The following is a 25,409-nucleotide window of genomic DNA, read 5'->3' as shown; positions in this document are numbered from 1 at the left end:
GTTGATGTAAGCTCTGTGTCAGTGTTGATGCATGCTGTGTGTCAGTGTTGATGCATTCTCTATGTGGCAGTGTTGATGTATTCTCTGTGTCAATGTTGATGTATGCTCTATGTGTCAGTGTTGATATATACTCTGTGTCACTGCTGGTGTTTGTTCTGTATCAGTGTTGATGTTTGTTCCGGTTTAGTGTCGATCACTGTTGATGTATATGCTTTGTGTCAGTGTTGAGGTATGCTCTTTGTGTCAGTGTTGAGGTATACTGTTTGTGTCAGTGTTGAGGTATACTCTATGTGTCAGTGTTGAGGTATACTCTTTGTGTCAGTGTTGATGTATGCTCTATGTGTCAGTGTTGATGTATGCTCTATGTGTCAGTGTTGATGTATGCTCTATGTGTCAGTTTTGAGGTATGCTGTTTGTGTCAGTGTTGATGTATGCTCTATGTGTCAGTGTTGAGGTATACTCTATGTGTCAGTGTTGATGTATGCTCTATGTGTCAGTGTTGAGGTATACTCTATGTGTCAGTGTTGATGTATGCTCTATGTGTCAGTGTTGAGGTATGCTGTTTGTGTCAGTGTTGATGTATGCTCTATGTGTCAGTGTTGAGGTATACTCTTTGTGTCAGTGTTAATGTATGCTCTATGTGTCAGTGTTGAGGTATACTCTTTGTGTCAGTGTTGGTGCATGCACTGAATCAGTCAGTGCTACACCTGCAGGTTGGTACCCTCTTCTCTCAGCTGTCACTCTGCTCCTGCTGTGGCCAATAGGAGTGCAGGGGGCGTGGCCGCTGCAGTTGAGGCAGGCAGTGCTGTGATCACATCCATTCTCATCTTCTGCAGCCTCTGCTGGATTATCCGGATCTCTGGCTGTCTGCTGCTCCTGGACATGTTGCTGCACCCGTTCTCCTGGCTCATCCTCAGTGCCATGGCTGCCCTGTGCCTCCTGCAAGGTAGGGAGACCCCCAGCTGCCCCTGCCAGGGGAGTTCTGCTCTGCATGGGGCGATTGCAAGCTCTGCAGCCCACTGTGTCTGCTGTTTACTGTGCTACCTGGAAAGCGGGAGTGTGGGGGGGGGGAGTGGGCACCCCCCCCCCCCCAGTTCTGCAGAACCCTCTTCCCTCCAGCATGTGAGGGGGGCTGGGTAGGGGAGGGGTGATGGCACACATTGACACCCCCTCCTCCCGTGTACTTATTGGTTTTGCTTTCCAGGCTGTGAAGGGTTAAGTGAAGTCTCTGATCAGGTGATCTGTTCTCTGCCCCTGCCGGCACACGACGGGTTAACAGCCTGGCACTCCGCAGTGCCATCATCCTGCCCCGATCTGTGGAGCAGAGGGCGCTACGAACGGGTTAAAGGTCCAGGCTGCTGATGAAAGCCCCCCTTGTACTGAGCTCTGGGGGGGGAGCAGAGTACACACATCGCCCGACAATGACACCTACCTGAGCTGAACCCCAACCGATCGGCTGTGTGCCGGGCTCAGGGAAACCTGTTGTGTTCACAGACCTCTCCTCTGTATACAATGTATCCACCTATCCTTCCTATATACACAATGTATCCTCCCCATATACCCCCGCCATGTATCCTCCCCATATACCCCCACCATGTATCCTCCCCATATACCCCATGTATCCTCCCCATATACACCTACCATGTATCCTCCCCATATACACCATGTATCCTCCCCATATACACCATGTATCCTCCCCATATACACCATGTATCCTCCCCATATACCCCCGCCATGTATCCTCCCCATGTACCCCCACCATGTATCCTCCCCATATACCCCCACCATGTATCCTCCCCATATACCCCCACCATGTATCCTCCCCATATACACCATGTATCCTCCCCATATACCCCCGCCATGTACCCTCCCCATATACCCCCGCCATGTATCCTCCCCATATACCCCCGCCATGTATCCTCCCCATATACACCATGTATCCTCCCCATATACCCCCACCATGTATCCTCCCCATATACACCATGTATCCTCCCCATATACACCCACCATGTATCCTCCCCATATACACCATGTATCCTCCCCATATACACCATGTATCCTTCCCATATACCCCCGCCATGTATCCTCCCCATATACCCCCGCCATGTATCCTCCCCATATACCACTGCCATGTATCCTCCCCATATACCCCATGTATCCTCCCCATATACACCCGCCATGTATCCTCCCCATATACACCCGCCATGTATCCTCCCCATATACCCCCGCCATGTATCCTCCCCATATACCCCCGCCATGTATCCTCCCCATATACCCCCTCCATGTATCCTCCCCATATACCCCCGGCATGTATCCTCCCCATATACCCCCGCCATGTATCCTCGCCATATACCCCTGCCATGTATCCTCCCCATATACCCCATGTATCCTCCCCATATACCCCCGCCATGTATCCTCCCCATATACACCCGCCATGTATCCTCCCCATATACCCCCGCCATGTATCCTCCCCATATACACCCGCCATGTATCCTCCCCATATACACCCGCCATGTATCCTCCCCATATACCCCATGTATCCTCCCCATATACCCCCACCATGTATCCTCCCCATATACACCCGCCATGTATCCTCCCCATATACCCCCGCCATGTATCCTTCCCATATACCCCCGCCATGTATACTCCCCATATACCCCCGTCATGTATCCTCCCCATATACACCCGCCGTGTATCCTCCCCATATACCCCCCCGTGTATCCTCCCCATCTACACCACGTATCCTCCCCATATACACCACGTATAGTCCCCATACACACCTACCATGTATCCTCCCCATATACACCTACCATGTATCCTCCCTATACGCACCTACCATGTATCCTCCCCATACGCACCTACCATGTATCCTCCCCATACGCACCTACCATGTATCCTCCCCATATGCACCTACCATGTATCCTCCCCATATGCACCTACCATGTATCCTCCCCATATACACCTACTGTGTATCCTCCCCATATACACCATGTATCCTCCCCATATACACCATGTATCCTCTCCATATACACCCACCATGTATCCTCCCCATACACACCCACCATGTATCCTCCCCATACACACCCACCATGTATCCTCCCCATACACACCCACCATGTATCCTCCCCATACACACCTACCATGTATCCTCCCCATATACACCTACCATGTATCCTCCCCATATACACCTACCATGTATCCTCCCCATATACACCATGTATCCTTCCCATATACACCTACTGTGTATCCTCCCCATATACACAATGTATCCTCTCCATATACACCCACCATGTATCCTCCCCATATACACCTACCATGTATCCTCCCCATATACACCACGTATCCTCCCCATTTACACCACGTATTCTCCCCATATACACCATGTATCCTCCCCATATACACAATGTATGCTCCCCATATACACCATGTATCCTCCCCATATACACCTACCCAGGGGCAGACTGACAACTCATGGGGCCCCCAGGCAATTGGAAATAATGGGGCCCCTGTGTCCTTGCCCAAACACCTATGAAAAAGGTACCAGGGGCATCTCATGGGGCCCCCTACTGACCCCGGGCAGTGCCCGAGTTTCCAAATGGTCAGTCCGCCCATGCACCTACCGTGTATCCTCCCCATATACACCATGTATCATCCCCATATACACCATGTATCCTCCCCATATACACCTACCATGTATCCTCCCCATATACACCTACCAAGTATCCTCCCCATATACACCATGTATCCTCCCCATATACACCCACTGTGTATCCTCCCCATATACACCTACCGTGTATCCTTCCAATATACACCCGCCATGTATCCTCCCCATATGCACCATGTATCCTCCCCATATACACCTACCATGTATCCTCCTCATATACACCTACCACGTATCCTCCCCATATACACCTACCGCGTATCCTCACCATATACACCTACCGCGTATCCATCCCATATACACCTACCGCGTGTCCATTCATATACACCTACCGCGTATCCTCCCCATATACACCTACTGCGTATCCTCCTCATATACACCTACCATGTATCCTCCCCATATACACCATGTATCCTCCCCATATACACCCACTGTGTATCCTCCCCATATACACCTACCGTGTATCCTTCCAATATACACCCGCCATGTATCCTCCCCATATGCACCATGTATCCTCCCCATATACACCTACCATGTATCCTCCTCATATACACCTACCACGTATCCTCCCCATATACACCTACCGCGTATCCTCACCATATACACCTACCGCGTATCCATCCCATATACACCTACCGCGTGTCCATTCATATACACCTACCGCGTATCCTCCCCATATACACCTACTGCGTATCCTCCTCATATACACCTACCGCGTATCCTCCCCATATACACCTACTGCGTATCCTCCTCATATACACCTGCCGTGTATCCTCCCCATATACACCTACCGCGTATCCATCCATATACACCTACCATCTATCCTCCCCATACACATCTACCACGTATCCTCCCCCATATACACCTACCATGTATCCTCCCCATATACACCTACCGCGTATCCTCCCCATTTACACCTGCCGTGTATCCTCCCCATATACACCTACCGCCTATCCTCCCCATACACATCTACCACATATCCTCCCCCATATACACCTACCACGTATCCATCCATATATACCTGCCACCTATCCTCCCCATATACACATACCACATATCCTCCCCGTGTTCACCTGCCACCTATCCTCCCCGTGTACACCTGCCATGTATCCTCCTCGTGTACACCTTTCTCCTATCCTCCCCGTGTACACCTGCCACCTATCCATCCCATATACACCTGCCACCTATCCTCCCCATATACACCTACCACGTATCCTCCCCATATACACCTACCACCTATCAATCCCATATACAACCAACACGTATCCATCCTATATACACCTACCACATATCCCATATACACCTACCATGTATCCTTCCCATATACACCTAACATGTATCCATCCCATATACACCTACCATGTATCCTTCCCATATAAACCTACCATGTATACTTCCCATATAAACCTACCATGTATCCTCATTTACACCTACCATGTATCGTCCCATATACACCACGTATCCTCCCCATATACACCTACCATGTATCCTTCCCATATAAACCTACCATGTATCCTTCTCATATACACCTACCACGTATCCTTCCCATATACACCTACCACCTATCCTTCCCATATACAGCTACCATGTATCCATCCCATATACACCTAGCACGTATCCTTCCCATATACACCTACCATGTATCCTTCCCATATACACCTACCACCTATCCTTCCCATATACACCTACCATGTATCCATCCCATATACACCTAGCATGTATCCTTCCCATATAAACCTACCATGTATCCTTCTCATATACACCTACCATGTATCCCAGATACACCTACCATGTATCCTTCCCATATACACCTACCACCTATCCATCCCATACACACCTAGCATGTATCCTCCCCATATATACCTACAATGTATCCTTCCCATATACATCTACCACGCATCCTTCCCATATACACTTACCACCTATCCTCTCCATATACACCTACCACCTATCTTTCCCATACACACCTACCACCTATCCATCCCATACACACCTACCACCTATCCTTTCCATATACACCTACCACGTATCCTCCCCTTATACACCTACCACTTATCCTCCCCATATACACCTACCACGTATCCTCCCCATATACACCTACCACGTATCATCCACATATACACCTACCACGTATCCTCCCCATATACACCTACCACCTATCCTCCCCATACACACCACGTATCCTCCCCATACACACCTACAACGTATCCTCCCCATATACACATACCACCTATCCATGCCATACACACCTACCTTGTATCCTTCCCATATACACCTACCACCTATCCATCCCATATACACCTACCACCTATCCATCCCATATACACCTACCACGTATCCTCCCCATATACACGTACCACCAATCCATACCATACACACCTACCATGTATCCTCCCCATATACACCTACCATGTATCCTCCCCATATACACTTACCACCTATCCATCCCATACACACCTACCACGTATCCTCCCCATACACACATACCACCAATCCATACCATACACACCTACCACGTATCCTCCCCATATACACATACCACCTATCCATCCCATATACACCTACCACCTATCCATCCCATGTACACCTACCACGTATCCTCCCCATATACACCTACCACCTATTCAGCCCATGTACACCTACCAGCTATCCATCCCATGTACACCTACCACCTATCCATCCCATATACACCATGTATCCTCCCCATATACACCTATCAAGTATCCGATACACAGAATGTATGCATCCCATATACACCTACAATTATCTCTCTGATATAGCTATACAATGTACCTCTCCAACTCTCATACACTGTATCCCCCCTCCGGTGTACTAATACATTGTATTCATCTGATATACACATCTATCCGTAGTCTGTCCGATTATCTCCACAGCCTGGAGATCGCTCAGATCTGGCAAGTTGCCATTGATGTGATTGGCAGAAGTTTGAGCAGAGGGTACACCCCATCAATTAGCAGTTATATGTTCTATACTTTTATGACACCCCCCCCCCCCCCTTCCCCAACCCCTCCTCCCTGTTATCTCCCTTCCTCCCTACCACCACCACCTTCCCAAGCATCACCCCCCACCCTGGACATCCTTCTACCCCCCTCAAACCCTACTCCAGCCATCCCTTCATACCCTCACCCCCTACTCCAGCCATCCCTTCATACCCTCACCCCCTACTCCAGCCATCCCTTCATGCCCCTCACCCCCTACTCCAGCCATCCCTTCATGCCCCTCACCCCCTACTCCAGCCATCCCTTCATGCCCCTCACCCCCTACTCCAGCCATCCCTTCATGCCCCTCACCCTCTACCTTGGACATCACTCCATCCACTTCATCCCCTACTCCAATCATCCTTTCATTTCCTTCAACCCTCTAACCCAGGCATCCCTCTACCCCCTCACCCTCCTCTACCCCAGACATCCCTCCATCCCCCTACCCCGGGAAGTACTCTATCATCATTCCACAGGTACCCTTCCACCCACCTTACCCCCCCCCCCCCCCCCCAGGCATCCCTCCATTCTCCTGACCCCCCTATACCATAGGCATCCCTCCACCCCCTCACCTCCCAAGCATCCCTCCTTCCCCTCTCCCCCCAGGCATCCCTCCTCCCCCCTTACCTTCCAGGCACCCCTCCATCCTCCTGACCCCCTACCCTGGGTATTGTTCCTCTGGGTCCCAGCCCCCCACCCAGAATCTGCCTCTTATTATTCGCCCCTCGTCCGTGTTCCCCTCACTGGCTCATTACACATCGATCGCTGTTCACACTCCGGGCTCGGATGTCTGTACATTGTGTATTGGCGCAGAATAAGCACAGCTGTGAGTCGGGGAGCCGATGGTGGTGTCGGTGGGGTCGGGTGGCCCAGACCTCCCTCCTCCAACAGTTGTCCAACTAGAGCAGCCAATCAGCAACCTCCTCTCCCTGATCTCCGCTCCGCGCTATGGATGGGCTGTGCGGAGCTCCGCGCGGATCCAGGAGAACCTGTCATGTCCGGGCTCACCCGATCATCATCAGACTGAACATGTGACCTGTCATGTTCACCTTCTTATTTATCTTCATTCAGTGTCAGAGGTCACCTGAAAGCTGACAAGGGTCTGACGTCACACTGCACACTCGGAGGCTGGGAGACAGTGTGACGTCAGGAGGGGAGCTTATCACTCCTTCTGTTTTATGGGTCCTGCTTTGAAACAAATGGAAACACATTAAAATGCACATCAACATGTGATGGCATGTATCTGAACACACATCGGGACACGTGACACGACACACATGATGCACGCGACACATGGACACCAGGGGTGGACTGACAACTCATGGGGCTCCAGGGCAATAGGGGATCATGGGGCCCCTGTGTCCTTGCCCAAACTTAAAAAAGCCTATGAAAAAGGTACCAGGGGCATCTCATGGGGCCCCCTGCTGACCCCGGGCCCTCGGGCAGTGCCCGAGTTTCCAAATGGTCAGTCCGCCCCTGATGGACACAAAGCATAAACGCATATTTAGACATGTGAACACGCATCATGATACATGAACACGTAGATGTGTGTGGATGGACATTAACATGCTAAGTACATTGAAATGTGCATTAAAACAAATACATGGCAATACACATCCACATGCAATCAGATTTTTTTAACTCATTTCCCAGGAAACAGCATCAGACTAAAATAAAGAGACCCCAAAACAGGAAAGGGGGGCTCATCGCTAGACCCTCCCCCCCCCCCCACACTCAGGCTGAAGGGTCGGCCCCAGGTAGAGTACAAAGGGGACAAATGCAGAATTCTCATCATTTCTCATTCCTTTATCCACCCCATCATGACTGGTTCTCTTTCTCAGTGGTTTGTAAATGATAGTCTGTTGGAGGACCCCAGCCAGTGGATGCGGCTCCAGCTCTCTGATTGGATGGAGGGGTGTGGCCTGACCATCAGATGATGTGCCTGGAGTTAGAATTTCCTGCATCCCTTGTCTTATGTCACTCCATCAGGAACTTTGTATGATGTCTGGTCTGCCATCCCTATCCGTGCCGTGCCATGGGTGGAGCCTAATAAATAAGTGGGGGTTGGTCACACATTTCTGCAGTAGCCAATAACAGGCCAAGTTTTCCAGATTCCTTCACACAGATGAAATCCTCAGCGCTCTGATTTTACACTGTTACAGATTATCCTGTCTACGCACGTACCTGGAAGTCTGGAAATCCTGTCCTACCAGGAATCGGCTACCTCTTCTAGACTATGGCACCATGCTAGCAGGTGCAAAATCTTTGCCGACCCCTCCCCCATGCGGGACCCCTCTGCTCATAGAACATATTTTGCTGACCTGACTGTAAAAAGTTGTCATCACGTGTGTATAATCTCATATAGTAAAAGGGAATGATTACTTCTGATGGGGAAATATTTCAGTGACTATACAGGGAAGAGCTGCCCCCTTTCCCTCTGCTGCCTCTAGACATCAGCCTACTCTGCCTAATGGTAAGTCAGGGCCTTCTGGTTTAGAAGTTATAGACTGACATGTGGATGAGAGTTAAGCTGGCCATACACTATACAATCTGATTGTAGACTCTCTGCACAAGTGGAAATCAAGTCAAAAATACTTTCCTCTGTTCCAACAGTCCAATGCCTTCAAGGTCCCTCACCCACTCCGACATCTTCTTCCAGGTGTCGGTCTTTGGCCATCTTGATTGGCTAGCATGGGATGACATCACTCCCACACATGTGCAGGAATGCAGTCAACACCCCACGCAGGCATTGTGCCGGGGTGTAAACTGTGCTGCGCTTTGCTGTTCATTGTATATTATGCAGAGGATTGTGGACAGGCAGGGCTATCACATAAGAGACATTTCCTGCATATTCACATTTCTTTTCAACTTTAGTTCTGCTTTAAAGCTGGCTATACACTATACAATCAGATTGTATTATCTCTGTACAATCTCCTTTTGATCTGATAAATCTATGTAATATAAGAACAGACCTAAATAATGCATTGCATTTAGATCCAGAAGGCAGGCCTTTGCACTACATAGTTGACCGGTCCTTGCAGTGTTCTGTCAGGGATAATAAGGAACCAATGGGAATTGTTCACCGCCTGTGTCTGAGCAGGTGAGCTAACCTGAAATCTCAATTTAACCGCTGCCAATCAGATCACGGAAGGGCACTATAGATGGCACATTGAACACATGTGCACTGGGTGGGAGTGCATTAGCAGGATGGTTACAAGCTGAGTTTTGACTCTACAATGCTTTATCTGTGGGGACTCCCTCCCAGGGCAATGCTGTTACAGAATGTGTGTGCAGCATAGGGTGTAATGTGACCCCTGCAGGCTGCTACGGTGGCCATGCAAGGTGAATATTGCACTACATGCCCTGACCTGTTCAAGTGTCACTTCAAGGGCTGCACACTTGTTCCAGGACAGCGAGTCACCAAGTAGTGAAGTTGCAGGATGAAGATGACGTACAAAGCTTACAGCAGCTCCAAAATTTCTATTCTCACAGGTTACCAGTAAATGTCATCCCTCCCGCTAGCTATGAAAGAGTCTGCACTCTCTGTAGTAAGCGCTTTGCCCCGTGTATGCCATCAGGTAATGCAGTTCCATACATGCCAACTGTCCAGGATTTGGAAGGACAGCCCCACGTTTTGTCCCTCTGTCCCACTGATGCCGAGATCACAGCATTCACCTTGCTTGAGTTACTGCACATGCAGAGTAATTCAAGAAAGTTCATTGTGGGGAATGAGGCAACAAATGGGTGGCCGCTGCATATTTAGAGGTGGGGTCTGGGTGGGACCAGCTTTGAAAGCAGGTATGGTGGGCATTTCATGTGTATTTAGAGGCGGGGTCTGGGTGGGACTAACAATGAAAGCAGGTATGGTGGGCATTTCATGTGTATTTAGAGGCGGGGTCTGGGTGGGACTAACAATGAATGCAGGTATGGTGGGTATTTCATGGGTATTTAGAGGTGGGGTCTGGGTGGGACCATTGTAGAAAGCAGGTATGTTGGGCATTTCATGTGTACTTAGAGGCGGGGTCTGAGTGGGACCAACGTGGACAGCTGGTATGGTGGGCATTTCATGCGTATTTAGAGGCAGGGTCTGGGTGAGACCAGTTTGGAATGCAAGTATGGTGGGCATTTCATGTGTATTTAGACGTGGGGTTTGGGTGGAATCAACGTGGAAAGCTGGTATGGTGGGCATTTCATGCATATTTAGAGGTGGGGTCTGGGTGGGACCAACGTGGAAAGCTGGTATAGTGGGCATTTCATGTGTATTTAGAGGCAGGGTCTGGGTGGAACCAACGTGGAAAGCTTGTATGGTGGGCATTTCATGTGTATTTAGAGGTGGGGGCTGGGTGGGACCAATGTGGAAAGCAGGTATGGTGGGCATTTCATGTGTATTTAGATATAAGGTCTGGGTCGGACTAATTAATAAAGCTGGAGTGATGGGCTGTTCCAGGATATTTGGAGGTGGGAACTTGGTGGGACCAACCTGTAAAGTGGGCATGGTGGACATTTTCCCTAATTTAAGGGGAAGATCTGGTTGAGACAACCCACAAAGCTGGAGTGATATGCGGATTAGGGGTGGAATCTGGATGGGACCAGCCTATAAAGTGTGCTTGGTTTGGGTATGCCCACCCGGAAAGTTGGCAGAGTGGGGTTACCAGTGTCCTGGATTCAGGACTGTAATGTTAGTAAGTATGCAGCTCTGTACCAGTCCAGTGCAAGTGAGGACACACCTTGCCAACATATGAATTGCTCAGCTTCGGATCACATTCAGTCAGAGGCAGGGGCAGACTGACCATTCAGACACTCGGGCACTGCCTGAGGGCCCGGGGTCAGTAGGGGGCCCCATGAGATGCCCCTGGTACCTTTCTTAGGCTTTTTTGGGAGTAGTTTGAGTGTGGGCAAGGACACAGGGGCCCCATGATCCCCTATTGTTCATGGGCCCCATGAGTTGTCAGTCTGCCCCTGGTCAGAGGTTCACCGACAGAGCATGAACACCGAGCTCTGCTGGTCATAGGTGACATTGTAATATGTCCTCCGACCACCAGTGTCCAGGTGAGACAGGTCCTCTTTATTGTGTGCCCTGCGTCATTTCTCAGACTGAGGTTGCTGCTGAGACTGTGATCCCTGTACATCGTACTTTGTATTTACTTTGTTACATTGTTTGGTTGAATAACAACACATTTCCATCAAATTCAATGAATGGCTTCTAGATGAAGAAGAGTACCTGTCACCCCAATGGATGCAAGCTGTCCAGCCTGGGCAGAGCATTGTTGGCGAGCTGTTGGTGACGCATCACATCTCACAGCAAATCAAATGCTTTGTTGAGTGGATGGCGCTGTTCCTGGTCTGGCGTTATGGGTGGAGTCATCAATGTGTCTAGACGGCCTATTAAAGTTCTCAATGAAAGCTTCATAGTATAATCATTGAGACAGCGCATACAGCAAGCTTTACTCTCAGCAACCAATCAGAATTTATCTTTCAAATTTATCAAGAAATCCGATTTGTCATTCTTTGAAATGATCTCACATCTACTCCCCTCTTCTTAGTAACAGTCTACTAACATCAGTGCTGAGAAAAAGGACTGTCCCTTGAAGTCAAGGATCTTTATTGAAGAAAGATTATTCTGGGTCTTTGAGGGCCCCCATCCTCCATTGAGGGCCCCTGTATCACAACTACTGTATGTGTATTTCTCCCCAGTCACCAGATTTGGCTATTTGGATTTCAGTTGTCAGAATACGAAGGAGATTGGTGGCTGAGGCACTACAGACAGTTCTTATTGCGGCATCATTGATGCGTCTAGTCTACAGTCTAAAGCTAACCACACACATTATATTCTGATTGTACACTCGATTTAAGACCCACCAAAAAAGTAGTGCAAGGGCCTGCCTGACTATATACAAACTGATTGTTAGACTAGTTAGATCCTCATATTACATCGTTTTGGTAAATCTAAGGTTGGTTGTACAAAGATTGTATGATGAGATTGTAATGTGTAATGATCCTTAAGCTGGCCATACATTATACAATTTTCTTATTCAATTTCCTTTAGATTTACCTTATGTAGTGCAAGGGCCTGGCTGATTGCATACAAATCCAAAGTGTTTAGGTTTCACCTCATTTTATATGATTTCAAGAAATCTAAAGGAAACTTTTACAATAAAATTGTATAATGTATGACCAGCCTTAGACTGCAGATTGTGCAATCACTTTAAGACTAGGTTCACACCTATGCAGGTTGTGTTTGAGCCATTTCTGCATTGCGTTTTGCTCTTGCGTTTTTGCCACGTTTTGGATGCATTTTGCATGTTTTTTTTTAATTTTTTAAAAATTTTCTTGTTGCCAGGCAGATTTAAACAGCAAAACACATCAAAAACACGGCAAAAACACATAAAAAACGCAACACATGCTTTTCTGCAGCATTTCCATTGAAGTCTATAGGACCAAAAAGGCAACTTTTTGCGTTCAAAAAAGTCCCTGACCCTTTCCAAAAAACGCACCGGGTGAAAACGCTCATATGTGAACCTATCCCATAGGAAATCATGGTAAATGGATTGTTCTGCATTTCTGCAAAACGCTGCGGAAAACGCTTAGGTGTGAACCTCGGGTTAGATCTATCAACAAATATGTAGTGCACAGGCCTGTCTGATTGGTTACAAATTGATTGGATAGTTTAGGTAGGTCCTTATATTACCTAGATTTGGTAGAGCTAAAGTTGATGCGGGGCTCTGCACTACATACTTGTGGGCAGATCTAAAGGAGATTGTGCAATCTGATTGCACAGTGTATTGGCAGCCTAAAGCTGTCCATAGACTGTTTGAATCTCGGCCGGTTGAGCAGGGACTGCCTAAGATTCAAACCATCTATGGGCAGGCTGATTGTACCCAATTCGATGGTTGTACAACTTGGGTACAACCAGCCTGTCGGATTTTGCATGCTACAGCCACTAGCAATAAACGCTGCTTTCTTGGCAGTGATGGCTCCCCCCCTCCCACATCCCAGTTCCCCCTCGCCGGGAGAACACAATAGATCCACGGGAGGGATTCCCCCATCAACACGGATGATGGGGGAACTAAGTGAAAGAAAATCGCATCATCTATGGCCGGCTTTAGGCACACAGCCCCCCGATGTTTTCAGACGTGACGCACAGACATAAACCTGCAATTCAGTTTATTCCACAAGCTCTATCTGTTGCCCCCGGAATGACATTTTGTCGGAGATGACCTCAGGGCTGGATTCTGATTAATATTCTCCTCTGGATCTCTGGCGACTCCCGTCAAATCTTCTCCCGTTTAATGGCTCGTTTGGCTGATTTGTTTGGGTTTTATCGTTGAGTTTTCTCTTGGCTCAGCAAAGCTTGTAAAATGTCCGTTCAGCCGGCCATTAAAAAACACTAATTATCAGACGGCTTCTGCTAAATGAGGGTCGTAGCTGGAGAACTGAATGCAGCAGCCAATCATGTAGCAGCTTTCATTTGTGTTTTTTACTCCACATGCAGGAAAAGGGATGTCTGATTGGTTGGTGTGGATTGGTATATCATTGCTTTCTGCTGTATTGGGGGACGCTGGTCAGTTTGGGGATTTGGGGATTCTGGCACAATGGAGATTGGCATCCACAGCATTTCCTGCCCTTTTATGTTCCCTGCCTTAAATACTATCACTGACCATACACTATGCAATCTGATTGTACAATCTCATTTAAGCTAGGTTCATACCTATGCAGGTTGTGTTTGAGGTGTTTCTGCATTGCATTTTGGCACCTGCGTTTTTTACGCATTTTGTGGGTTTATTTGATTTTCTTTCAATTTTTCTTGTTGCTAGGCAGATTTAAAATGCAAAATGCATCAACAATGCATAAAAAAATGCCCTACATGTGTTTCTGCATCATTTCCATTGAAGTCTATAGAACCAAAAACGCAACTTTTTGCGTTCAAAAAAGTCCCTGACCCTTTCCAAAATACGCACCGGGTGAAAACGTGGAGATGTGAACATGTCCCATAGGAAATCATGGTAAATGGAATGTACTGTGTTTCTGCAAATGCTGCGGAAAACGCTTAGGTGTGAACCTGTAGCTAGATCTGCAAAGAACTATATAGTGCAAGAGCCTGACAGATTGGATGCATATTGATTAAATAGCACAGGTAAGGCCTCATATTACATAGTGTGCGTGAATTGTAAAAAGATTGTATGGTCAGATTGTAACGTTCATGGTGACCATTATGGTGCCCATACAAAAGATGGAAAATTGTTTGAACATCTGTTATCGGGACAGTTTGTTCATTTTTTTGTCCAGGTAATGGACACAAATCGAAAAAGTTTGAAGTAAAAAAATCAAAGGAAAAGTTTGATAGACTTCTGCTGAATGGATGAATTAAAAGGTGAATGTGTTTCTCACCCGTTAAAAATCGAACTGTTCGTACTGCGCATATGTGACAAAGCAAACGAAAAACTGATTCACTGAATGATGTATTGTTGGAAATCCGGTCATTACATGATGGCAATATCGCTTCCTGACGTGTGTTCGTTTTTCAGAAATGCGATTGAACACCGTGTTGACTAGTGTATGGCTAGTATTATCAATAATGAAAGGATGCGCTTAAAATATCAAATAAAGTATCAAATACCAAACAATAAAAAAGTGCAAAAAACTCATAAATGTCCAAAAATTATATATAAAGTGCAACCACCATAAAGTGATATATAATGCTGCAATCTTGGTATAATCACTTGACACTGTGAGGAAATCCACCACCGAATAAATGAAATAAACTCACCAGAGCGATATGCTGAATAAATTATAAATCAGTACAATCGCTATTGCTCTGGGAGCGATGATCTGTTGAGGTTTCCAAAATAAGGGAGCAATACTCTGTAATCAGCAAATCCGTATGGATGAGGGAACTGTGATATCAAATGGACCTCCTCTCTCTCTCTATAAAGGCAATACTCGGGGAATTAAAAAAAAAATATAAAAGTGCAATACGTTCTTAAAAACATCAGCTTTATTAAATGCCAAATGTGAACTCACAAATATGGTGTCTAAAGCTGACACCAGCAATACATGCCACACAAAATCCAAAGGACGAGCCTCACTCACCGACAGTTACAAGGAATGTCCTGAAGTCACATCCATTAAGCCCCTACGCGTTTCGTCATTCGACGTCCTCCGGAGCAGAATGGATTATTCACACCTGAATTTGGTTAAGGGTTGCAGCTGAGTTGGAGATTTCTTTCTTTTTTGGCACTTTTCTTAATTATTATATGGCTAGTATTAGGCTGCATTCACATCTGCACAGCCCTGGGAAAGTTTTGTCTGGAGTATTACAAATAAAGCATGTGACTACTTCAGGCCACGGGCTCATTTACTAACGTACCTTGCACTTGTGGTGCCGTCAGTCGTTAAAGGCCCCCCAAATGCGGCCAGCAGTCGCACATTTTTGCACACGGCAAAACAAGCTACAGAAACACCATAAATAATGTGCAAAGTTCAAAGCCTGGAAAAGGTGAAGGAGCGTCTTTGTCCCATGTAGTGTCAGCCCATTCAAGTCAATGGGCGGCCCTATCCATGTCATGGGAAAGCACGCAAAAAAATGCACATTCATGCGACACGCAGATGGGAATGGGGCCTATGACCTGAGGGTTTTTGGCCTCCTTTGGTTTGTGTATTCTGTGTATCATGGTGGACAGAGAAATTATTTTTTTCCGACACATGATAATGCCCTGATGACTGGCGGTTATGGAAGTAGCTCCATGCGGATTGCGCACACCGCCATTATCTGCCGCCTCTGCCCGCGATCATCATAGAGGAAAATGTAGATTGGTATTCACACCCTAAGGTGGCCAGGTGGTCCTCATGTCCATTCATCTCAGGGTCTTGTTGCTCTAATTTCCTGGACATGTAATCTGCATGTAATTAGAAGTGTGACTGCTCTGTGGGCTCCATTGTATTTTGTGTTCATTTTTCATTATGGGACCCTGACCCATCTAATGCCTCCAAAGAAGACATGCTGAGGACCCCAGCTAAGGAGTACTGAGCCATTTTTTTGTGTTACTTTAACTGACAATTGCACGGTCATGCAACACTGCACCCAAATTAAATTTACATCATTTTTTCCACACAAATAGAGCTTTCTTTCAGTATTTGATCGCCTGTGGGTTTTTTATTTTTTGTGTTATAAACAAAAAAAGACTGACAATTTTGAGAAACAAACTGTACTTTTGACTTTTTGCTATTAAGCATGTCCAATAAAAAATTAAAAAAAATCTATGGTAATTTTGCCATACATATAGGGCAAAATGTATTCTGCTCCATGTCTTTGCTAAAAATATCCCAATACGTGTAAATTAATTGGTTTATGTGAAAGTTATAGCGTTTACAAATGGCGGTATACATACTGGAATTTGTTTTATCTTTTTTTTTGCTAGTAATGGGGGCGATCAGCAACTTATAGCAGGACTACGGGAATTCTGACACTGGGGGAACTGACTTGGTGTCACTGACATCCCTAGTGACACCAATAGTGATCAGTGCTAATAAAAAGTACTGTCACTGTACTAATGGTTGACTGTGTGCTGTGTGTGTTTTACTATGAGGCTGTGTCTGTGCGTTCCACTGTAAGCACACTGCTTTGTATGGTTCTGCTATGCAGAGCCATACAAAGCAGTATGCAGGAGCTGACAGGGGAGAGAACTGTATTGTTTACATACAGTTCTCTCCCCCATTGGTAATACTTGGCGTTCACCGGGTGGCAGTGAGTAATCACCGGCTGGGACCCGGTGATTGACAGCTGAGGTCGCACGCGAGCCATACCAGCAGCCTACCTGGAAATGCAAAATCACGTATGTATACATGATTTTGCGCACCCGTGCCACCCTGTAGCAGTATTTCTGCTATAGAGCAGCAGGACAGCTGGTAAAGCTGGGCTCTGGGATAAGTAAATATTGTCCAAATATTCATCATGTGTACTCTTCCTTCAATCTTGGTTTGCTTTGTGTATTTCTTCCAGATCTGTGTAGTAATCCAATGTGATACTTTTCCTTCCTGTAATAAAGACCGGTCACTGCTGCTCCTTCCCCTTGTGCAGGGTGACTGGTCTTGTCTCCGCCCTCCTCCTTTAGTTATCTGCAGGTGGTCTAGTGGGTGGAGCCTGATGGGCCCCTCCCACAGCTCTGCTCTCTACAAAGACTTTCTGCAGCACAGTGATGATGTCAGTACTGGATATAAAGGTAAGTCCTCGAAACGCCTTAGCCTGTTGGAAGTCCAGGGTTCCCATTGCGGACAGTCATGTAGTGTTGATTGGACAGTGCTGTTCTTTATGATGTGCCTTTGTTGTTTGTGAGTACAATACCTATGTTTATTCCTTTAATAAACGTTTTTCAAGGTAATGCACTAGGCCTCTGTTTGTTTTCTTTATATCCAGTACATTTGGACTTCCCTGGTCCTTTGAGGGCAGCAAGGAGTGCACATTCCAGGACATCCGAGATGTGGTTATAGCCTATGTTGAGTCCATCCCCAAGCGCAGTATTTGGGTTTGCTGTTTATGATGTCACTACTATTTTTACAAGGTAATATCTGGGATTACAGAAGCATTTGGTGCAAACAAAGTGGAATGATATCTTTTGTGGCTATTAAGGAATAATAAGGCAGATATAAAAGGCAATTAATGCAGCTCTGTCATTAATAATACATCATTAAATCATTGTTATGATACAGTTTGATTTGGTATCAGCCTGTTGAATTTCCTATACATCAGTGCTGTGACTGGGGGAGGGAGAAGCAATACAAGAAACCAATCAGATGTCCTGTAGTGCTTATGTGCTCCCAAAAAAGATGCCACTAGGAGGGGAGAGCAGAGAGACAGAGAAATGAGCTCATCAGTCTTCTGCTTCCTCTTCCCTGTCCAGTCCTGGGTGGGGGAAGGGTGAAATCAGGTCTCCTGTCCCCCAGACAGTCCTGTGCTGTGTGGCAGAACTGTGTAAATATTTTGACTGGATGGACAGAAGTAGAAATCCTTTGGCAGGCAAAGCAGCTCCTGTATATGTATTTTAGGTATGTATTTAGCTCTTTCCTTTCAGAACATGGTAGGTATCATCCTCAATCATTATACCTCAGGAAAGGGCCTAATGTCTTCCAAAACTGGACAATGGTAATAGCTCTAGTGAACCAATAAAAGGGGATCACTTCAGCTCCGGGCCAGCTAACTCAGTACAAGACTCTGCTACTGCTGCAGCTCTCAGTCACATACACAGGCAGATCTGATTGGTTTCTGAATCCTCCGAGTGGCACCCCAGGCTGGGGAACCCTGGTACAGCCCCCCACAGCAACGGAGAGAACTGATAAAGAGTCCAAAGGACCTATCACCAGGCCGCTGCACATAGATAAATTTTGTCAAAAAAAGTATTACTAATAGGGTTTATGAAGCCTTCAGGTAATGGGGTAATTTACTAAAGCAGGGGTCTCCAAACTACGGCCCTTGGGCCACATCCAGCCCACAGATAGAGTCAGTAGCAGATTCTCAGACTGAGGGTTCAGGTCAGTTGGTCTTCACTTCTGATGGGGATCCTGATGTAAGGAGGAACACTGAAGGGTACCCTGATGTATGGAGGAACTCGGATAGTGACCCTGATGTGAGGAGGGACTCTGATGTATGGGGGATTTCTGATGGAGACCCTTATGTATGGCTGAACTTTGATGGGGACACCGATGTAAGGGAGAACCCTGATGGTGGCACTGATGTAAGGGGAACACTGATGGGGACCTTGATATATGTCTGAACTCAGATGGGTACCCTGATGTATGGGGGGAACACTGATAGGGGCACTGATGTAAGGGGAACCCTAATGGGGACCTTGATGTATGGCTGAACTTTGATGAGGACCCTGATGTATAGGGGAATGCTGATGGGGACCCTTATGTATGGGAGAACTATGATGGGGACCTTGATGTATGGCTGAACTCTGATAAGGACCCTAATTTATGGAGGAACTCTGATAGAGACCCTGATATAAAGGGTGGGGGCACTGATGGGGACCCTGATGTATGAGGGCACTCTGATTGGGACCCTGATGTAAGGGGGGAATGGTGATGGTGACCCTGATGTAAGGGAGGAGAATGATGGGGTCCCTCTTGTAAGGGAGGGCACTGGTAGGAACCCCAATGTAACAGGGAACACTGATGGGGACCATGATGTAAGGGGGGACACTGATTGGGACCCTGATGTAAGGATGGGATACTGATGGGGACCTTGATGTAAGGGGGGACATTGATTGGGACCCTGATGTAAGGGTGGGACACTGATGGGGACCTTGATGTAAGGGGGAATTCTGATGGGTTCCTGATGTAAGGGAGGACACTGATGGGGACCTTGATGTATGAGGGAACTCTGATAGAGACCCTGATGTATGGGGGAACTCTGATAGGGACCCTGATATATGGGGGAACTCTGATAGGGACCCTGATGTATGGAGGAACTCTGATAGGGACCTTGATGTATGGGGGGAGAATGATGGGGACACTGATGGAGACACTGACTTATGGAGGAACTCTAATGAGGACCTTGATGTAAGAGGGGGCTCTGATGTACTGGTAAGGCTTCTTTTTGAAGGGGGGACTTCTGATATAAAGTTATTTCTTGGCACGTTTATTTGTTCATTTAAAAAGTATTCATCTATTTATTTTGATAATTTATGTCTATTTAGGCGTTATTTGTAAATTAAACGTAGAAGTTTGGAAGCCCCTTTACTAGTGGAATAGAGCAGAAAGGTGAAGCTGCTTTCCCTGGAACCACGTGCACATAAAAGTCCTGTTTATTCAATTTCTCTGGCAGATGATTAGGTAAACACAGCTTCACCTTATCCACAAAGCTAAGTGAACATTCAGGTTGCTATGTGAACAGTCTTTATGCCTTTAGTGATCAACCGACGCAGCAAAGTGGATTGCAAGGCCATATTAGTCAGGTCACCAATGGATTTAGAGAACTCCCTGTCTGTATTCGGATAATTCTCCTCGATAATGTTCTGGTGCTAAAAGCGAAGAATATCTGTTCCTCTTCCATTGTCACATTTCAATCTACAGAATTCTTCAGGGAAAGTAGAGATAAGAGTCTGGATAGAAATCCTGATTGATGACAGAAACATTCCCTAAAGCTGAACTCCAGGGAAAGAATTAATGATCCCTTGCAGTGGGGCTGCTCCCTGCATCACATGCACTAAATACTCATTTAGGTCTAGGGGACCATAAAAAGAACTTATATTCACCCAAGCCTCCGCTCCCATAGGTTCCCTTCTGTCTGTTAGGTTGGTTCCTGCAGCCTCTTCTGCACTAGGCAATAGATCCTCTGATGTCATCGAGACCAGTTCAGAGTCCATAGCCCTGCATTGGACTTGAGGATGCCAAGGAACAGTCTACTGCCTAGAGCTTTGAGGAGTAGAGGAGAGCACTGGCTGCCAGATGAGTGGAGGATCAGGAAAGTAGAACAACTTTTTCCAATCCCTCAGACCGAAATGAGCCTTCAACCTTTGCACTGCAAGGCAGGATTCTCCCATTCTCTGGACAAGGCTACATTCTGCAAGATGCACACCTCCATCTTCCAGTGCTGCCATGGTTACATCCCTTGCTGGCCACTGTTGTCTTCTCCATGGGCTACTTCCAGGTGCCGCATTTTAGCCTCTTGATTGGCTGTCAGGAGATGACATGATCCCACGCATGCACACAGGAGTCAGTCATTCTTCATGCACAGCTCAATATACATTTAATAGAAGACTGAGCAGACAGGTAGTGTGTCATGGACACAGAGGGAGATTTACTAAAACTGGCGAATACAAAAGCTGGTGGAGCTCAACATAGAAACCAGTCAGCTTCCAGGTTTTATTGTCAAAGCTTAACTGACCAAGCTGATGTTAGAAACTGATTGGCTACCATGATTCTGAGTGCTCTAGCATGTCTCTTCTACAATAAAAGGCTGCCTACTCACCATTTTTTAAATTTGATGTGTAATGCCACTTTAAATGCTCTGGATGGCAGCTTTCTACAAGAAAGATAATAGAGGGAACCCCCCTACCCCATATAACACAAAGGGGGTGGCCTGACATGAGAAGACTATATAGAGTAAGTTCCAACTTGGACAAAGTGCTAAGAACAATGATGCCTAGAGTCAGGCCTGGACTGGCCATAGTTCTGGGGCCGGGGGGGGGGGGGCTGGGGCCGGAGGGTCATGTGTATTAAGAGCTGCCTGTTGATGATGGGCAACAAAGTGGGAGGTAAGCGGCGACCGTGGTCTGGACAGGACTAACAAAGCCTGTGGCCGCTGCTCACCTCTCTGTATGTGGCCATGCCTAAAGCAGGGCTGGTGCTAGCAAACTAAGAGGCGTGGAAGAGACGGCTCCAGTGACACATAGGAAGCGCCTTCAGGAGACACCTCTCAGGCTGGCCATAAAGCGCTGAGCAAACTGTTGGCGCTATATAAATCCTGTATAATAATAATAATAATTGGAGATACAGCTGCAATGAAGGGATAATGGTGGGTTCTCTCCCCACACCGGCTGGCACATGTGACAGCTGCACAGGAGAGGAAAGTGACTGCACTGATCCAATGTGTGTTACAGCCAAACAGACCTGCAGTGTGGGGGGAAGGGTGGATTGGGCTGTCTCTTTCCTATATGGAGATGTCTCTTTGCTGAATGGGGATGTCTTTTTGCTGGCTTGGAATGTCTCTTTGCTGAGTTGGACTGTTTCTTTGCTGGATATGGATGTCTCATTGCTGGATTGGGCCATCTCTTTGCTGCATTGGGCTGTCTCTTTGATATATGGAAACGTCTTTTTGCTGGAATGGGATGTCTTATTGCTGGATTGGGCCATCACTTTTCTATATGGGGCTGTCTCTTTGCTGGATTGGGCTGTTTCTTTGTTATATGGGGCTGTCGCTTTGCTATATGGAGATGTCTCTTTACTAGATTGTGATGTCTCTTTGTTGGATTGGGCTGTCTCTTTGCTAGATTGAGCTGTCTCTTTGCTATATGGGGCTGTCCTTTTGGTGGATGGGGATGTCTCTTTGCTGGATTGGCACATCTCTTTGCTATATGTGGCTGTCTCTTTACTGGATTGGACTGTCTCTTTGTTATATGGGGTTGTCTCTTTGCTATATAGAGATGTCTCTTTACTGGATTGTGATGTCTCTTTGCTGGGTTGGCCTGTCTTTTTGCTAGAGTGGGCTGTCTCTTTTCTATATGGGGATGTCTCTTTGCTGGATTGGGCTGTCTCTTTGCTATATGGGGATGTCTTTTTGCCTTATTGGGATGTCTCTTTGCTATATGGGGCTGTCTCTTTGCTGGATTGGGCTGCTTTTTGGGGGGATGGAGATGTCTCTTTGCTGGATTGGGATGTCTCTTTGCTATATGGGGATGTCTTTTTGCTTTATGGGGCTGTCTCTTTGCTAGATTGGGCTGTCTTTTTGGGTGGACGGGGATGTCTCTTTGCTGGATGGAGATGTCTCTTTGCTGGATTGAGATGTCTCTTTGTTAGATCGGGATGTCTCTTTGCTGGATTGGGATGTCTCTTTGGTGGATCGGGATGTCTCTTTGCTGGATTTGGCTGCCTGTTTGCTATATGAGGATGTCTCTTTGCTGGATTGGACTGTCTCCTTGCTGGATGGGGATGTCTCTTTCTTGGTTAGGGTTGTCTCTTTGCTATATGGGGCTGGCTCTTTGCTGCATTGCAATGTCTCTTTGCTGGAGTGGGCTGTCTCTTTGCTGAATACATGGGGATGTCTCTTTGCTGGATTGGGCCATCTCTTTGCTTAATATTTATGGATGTCACTTTGCTGAATATATGGGGATGTCTCTTTGCTTCTCTTTGGCCAAAATATACTGTACTTCCTTACTGTTAAATGTTGAAATGACTGATCACTTGGAATACACTTTTCATTTTCATATATTAATTTGTAAGACTGGTTGCACTGAAGAACTCCTTGGGATGGCCAGTGGATGGATTCAGTGGGATGGCCAGTGGGTGGGCCCTGGGGAATATTGGCAGTCAAGCCTGGGGGGCCCATGCCCAAAGCTATGTAATTTCTGATGGCTACCCTGTGTGTCTCCTTATCCCGGCTCTTCCCCTCCCCTCGCCAACAATATCATTCTATCAGCAGAGCAGGGGGCGAGAGGAGCTAGAGATCTGCACTTAGAACGAGAGTCTTCATTGTAACACACAGGTAATCACCCACTTGTTAATATGATCCAGATCTGCAGCTCCTCCCGCCCCCTGCTTTGCTAATAGGATGATATCAGCATCAGGGAGGGAGACCCTGTATAGGACAAATGGGCTGAATCCTGCCTCTGCCCTGCCGAAGGAAGGACTGTGCAAGGGAGACAGAGAGTAAAACAATGCACTCCGATTACGGATAAAAGGGGGGACTGCAAGGGGCACTGTGATGGGGGGCTGTGATTGCTAGGGGCACTGTAATGTAAATGATATAAAAGAGACTGCACTGTAATCAATACAGTGCCCCTTTACAGTGCAGTCCTCTTTATATCACAGGTGCCCCTTTACATTACAGTTCAGAAGACCGACTCTGTGAATATCCTGTCGCCCCCACGAACGCCAGCTCCTCACTATTCCCCCTACTCCCCCCTTTCCTCCCCCGCTCCATGGAAAAATTGGCTGCTCAGTCTAAAATGCCAGTGCCTATTTTTTGTCACAGTCAGGGCCTGCTTAGAGTCCATAAAGATATTTTACTGTTTCTATAGTTGACAACAAGAACATAGCAACAGACATTTCACAGTCCATATGATATTCAGAAATATTTTAAAGCCCTGATGAAGGAGGAGGTTTGTCCTCCTGGAATGCGTTGGCTACTTTTTGCTCTGATCCTCCTGTCATCTATAGAAGCAATAAAATATCTTTATGAACTGTAAGCATCATTTGTCTTGGCTATTTTTCTAAGTCGGAACAATTCAGACCGCAGACCTTTCCTAGAAGATTGCGCCCGTCCACTACCACCATTAAATATTCCATACTGGAGGAGAAGGAGAAAAGTCAGCACTAAAGTATTAACGCCATGGAGGTGGTTCAACAGTAAACGGAATTATGCATAATTTATACCTGGAAGATTCCTAATGGCTGCAGATCGCCTCACATACATTACAGAACGTGAAAAATGCAAATAAAGCAATTATACACAAAAAGTTTAATAAAAAGCAGAGCGTAGTGTGGGGCCTGGGGTGGCATGTACAATGACTGCTGTATATACATGAATTATTTACGTAGACCAGTCCTAGTGCTCTGTGCAGAACCCCGCCGTACAGTTTTGTTTTTAATTAATGCATTTAAGGTAAATGTAATATAAATTTGTGATTTTATGTATAATTGGCTCATTTGCATTTTTGATGTTCTGTGATTAATGTACAGAGATCGGCAGCTGTTAGAAATCCCCAAGATATAAGTTACAGACAATTATACTATAATAATTCGATGTTCCCTATTGTTCTAATATAAAGGCAGGCGGGGGGCCAATTCAGTGTTTCTTACTGACAGCACTGTCTGTGTCTCCTGATAACCAATCAGACTGCAGCTGGAATCTGACTCCTGAAAGGCAGCCAATAGCATATGTACCTCGGTGTGGGAGTATAACTCAATAGAACAGATATATGTAAGCTCTGACTGCATGAACTCGCTTCGCTCTGTGCACTCTATATCCTACACAATTGTCTTTTTTAAAAAAAAAAATACTTTCACCTTTTTTTCCCACCTTTGCTATATCTCAG

General features: G+C 46.6%; 1 protein-coding gene across 1 annotated transcript in view; it reads left to right on the top strand.

The window, feature by feature from the left end:
- The first annotated feature begins 790 nt into the window (after positions 1-790).
- Positions 791-25,409, top strand: part of NTM (neurotrimin) — an 839,110-nt gene continuing 814,491 nt past the window's right edge. Inside the window, exon 1 of the mRNA XM_089688899.1 lies at positions 791-946. Coding sequence (XP_089545025.1) covers positions 883-946 — 64 coding nt within the window. The 5' untranslated portion in view covers positions 791-882. The remainder of the gene's footprint in view (positions 947-25,409) is intronic.

Source organism: Staurois parvus, unplaced genomic scaffold (genome assembly GCF_062004578.1).
Source record: "Staurois parvus isolate SC_StPar_1 unplaced genomic scaffold, SC_StPar_1.0 ptg000458l, whole genome shotgun sequence".
In the NCBI taxonomy this organism is placed as follows: domain Eukaryota; kingdom Metazoa; phylum Chordata; class Amphibia; order Anura; family Ranidae; genus Staurois; species Staurois parvus.
This window is presented reverse-complemented; position numbering and strand designations above follow the sequence as displayed.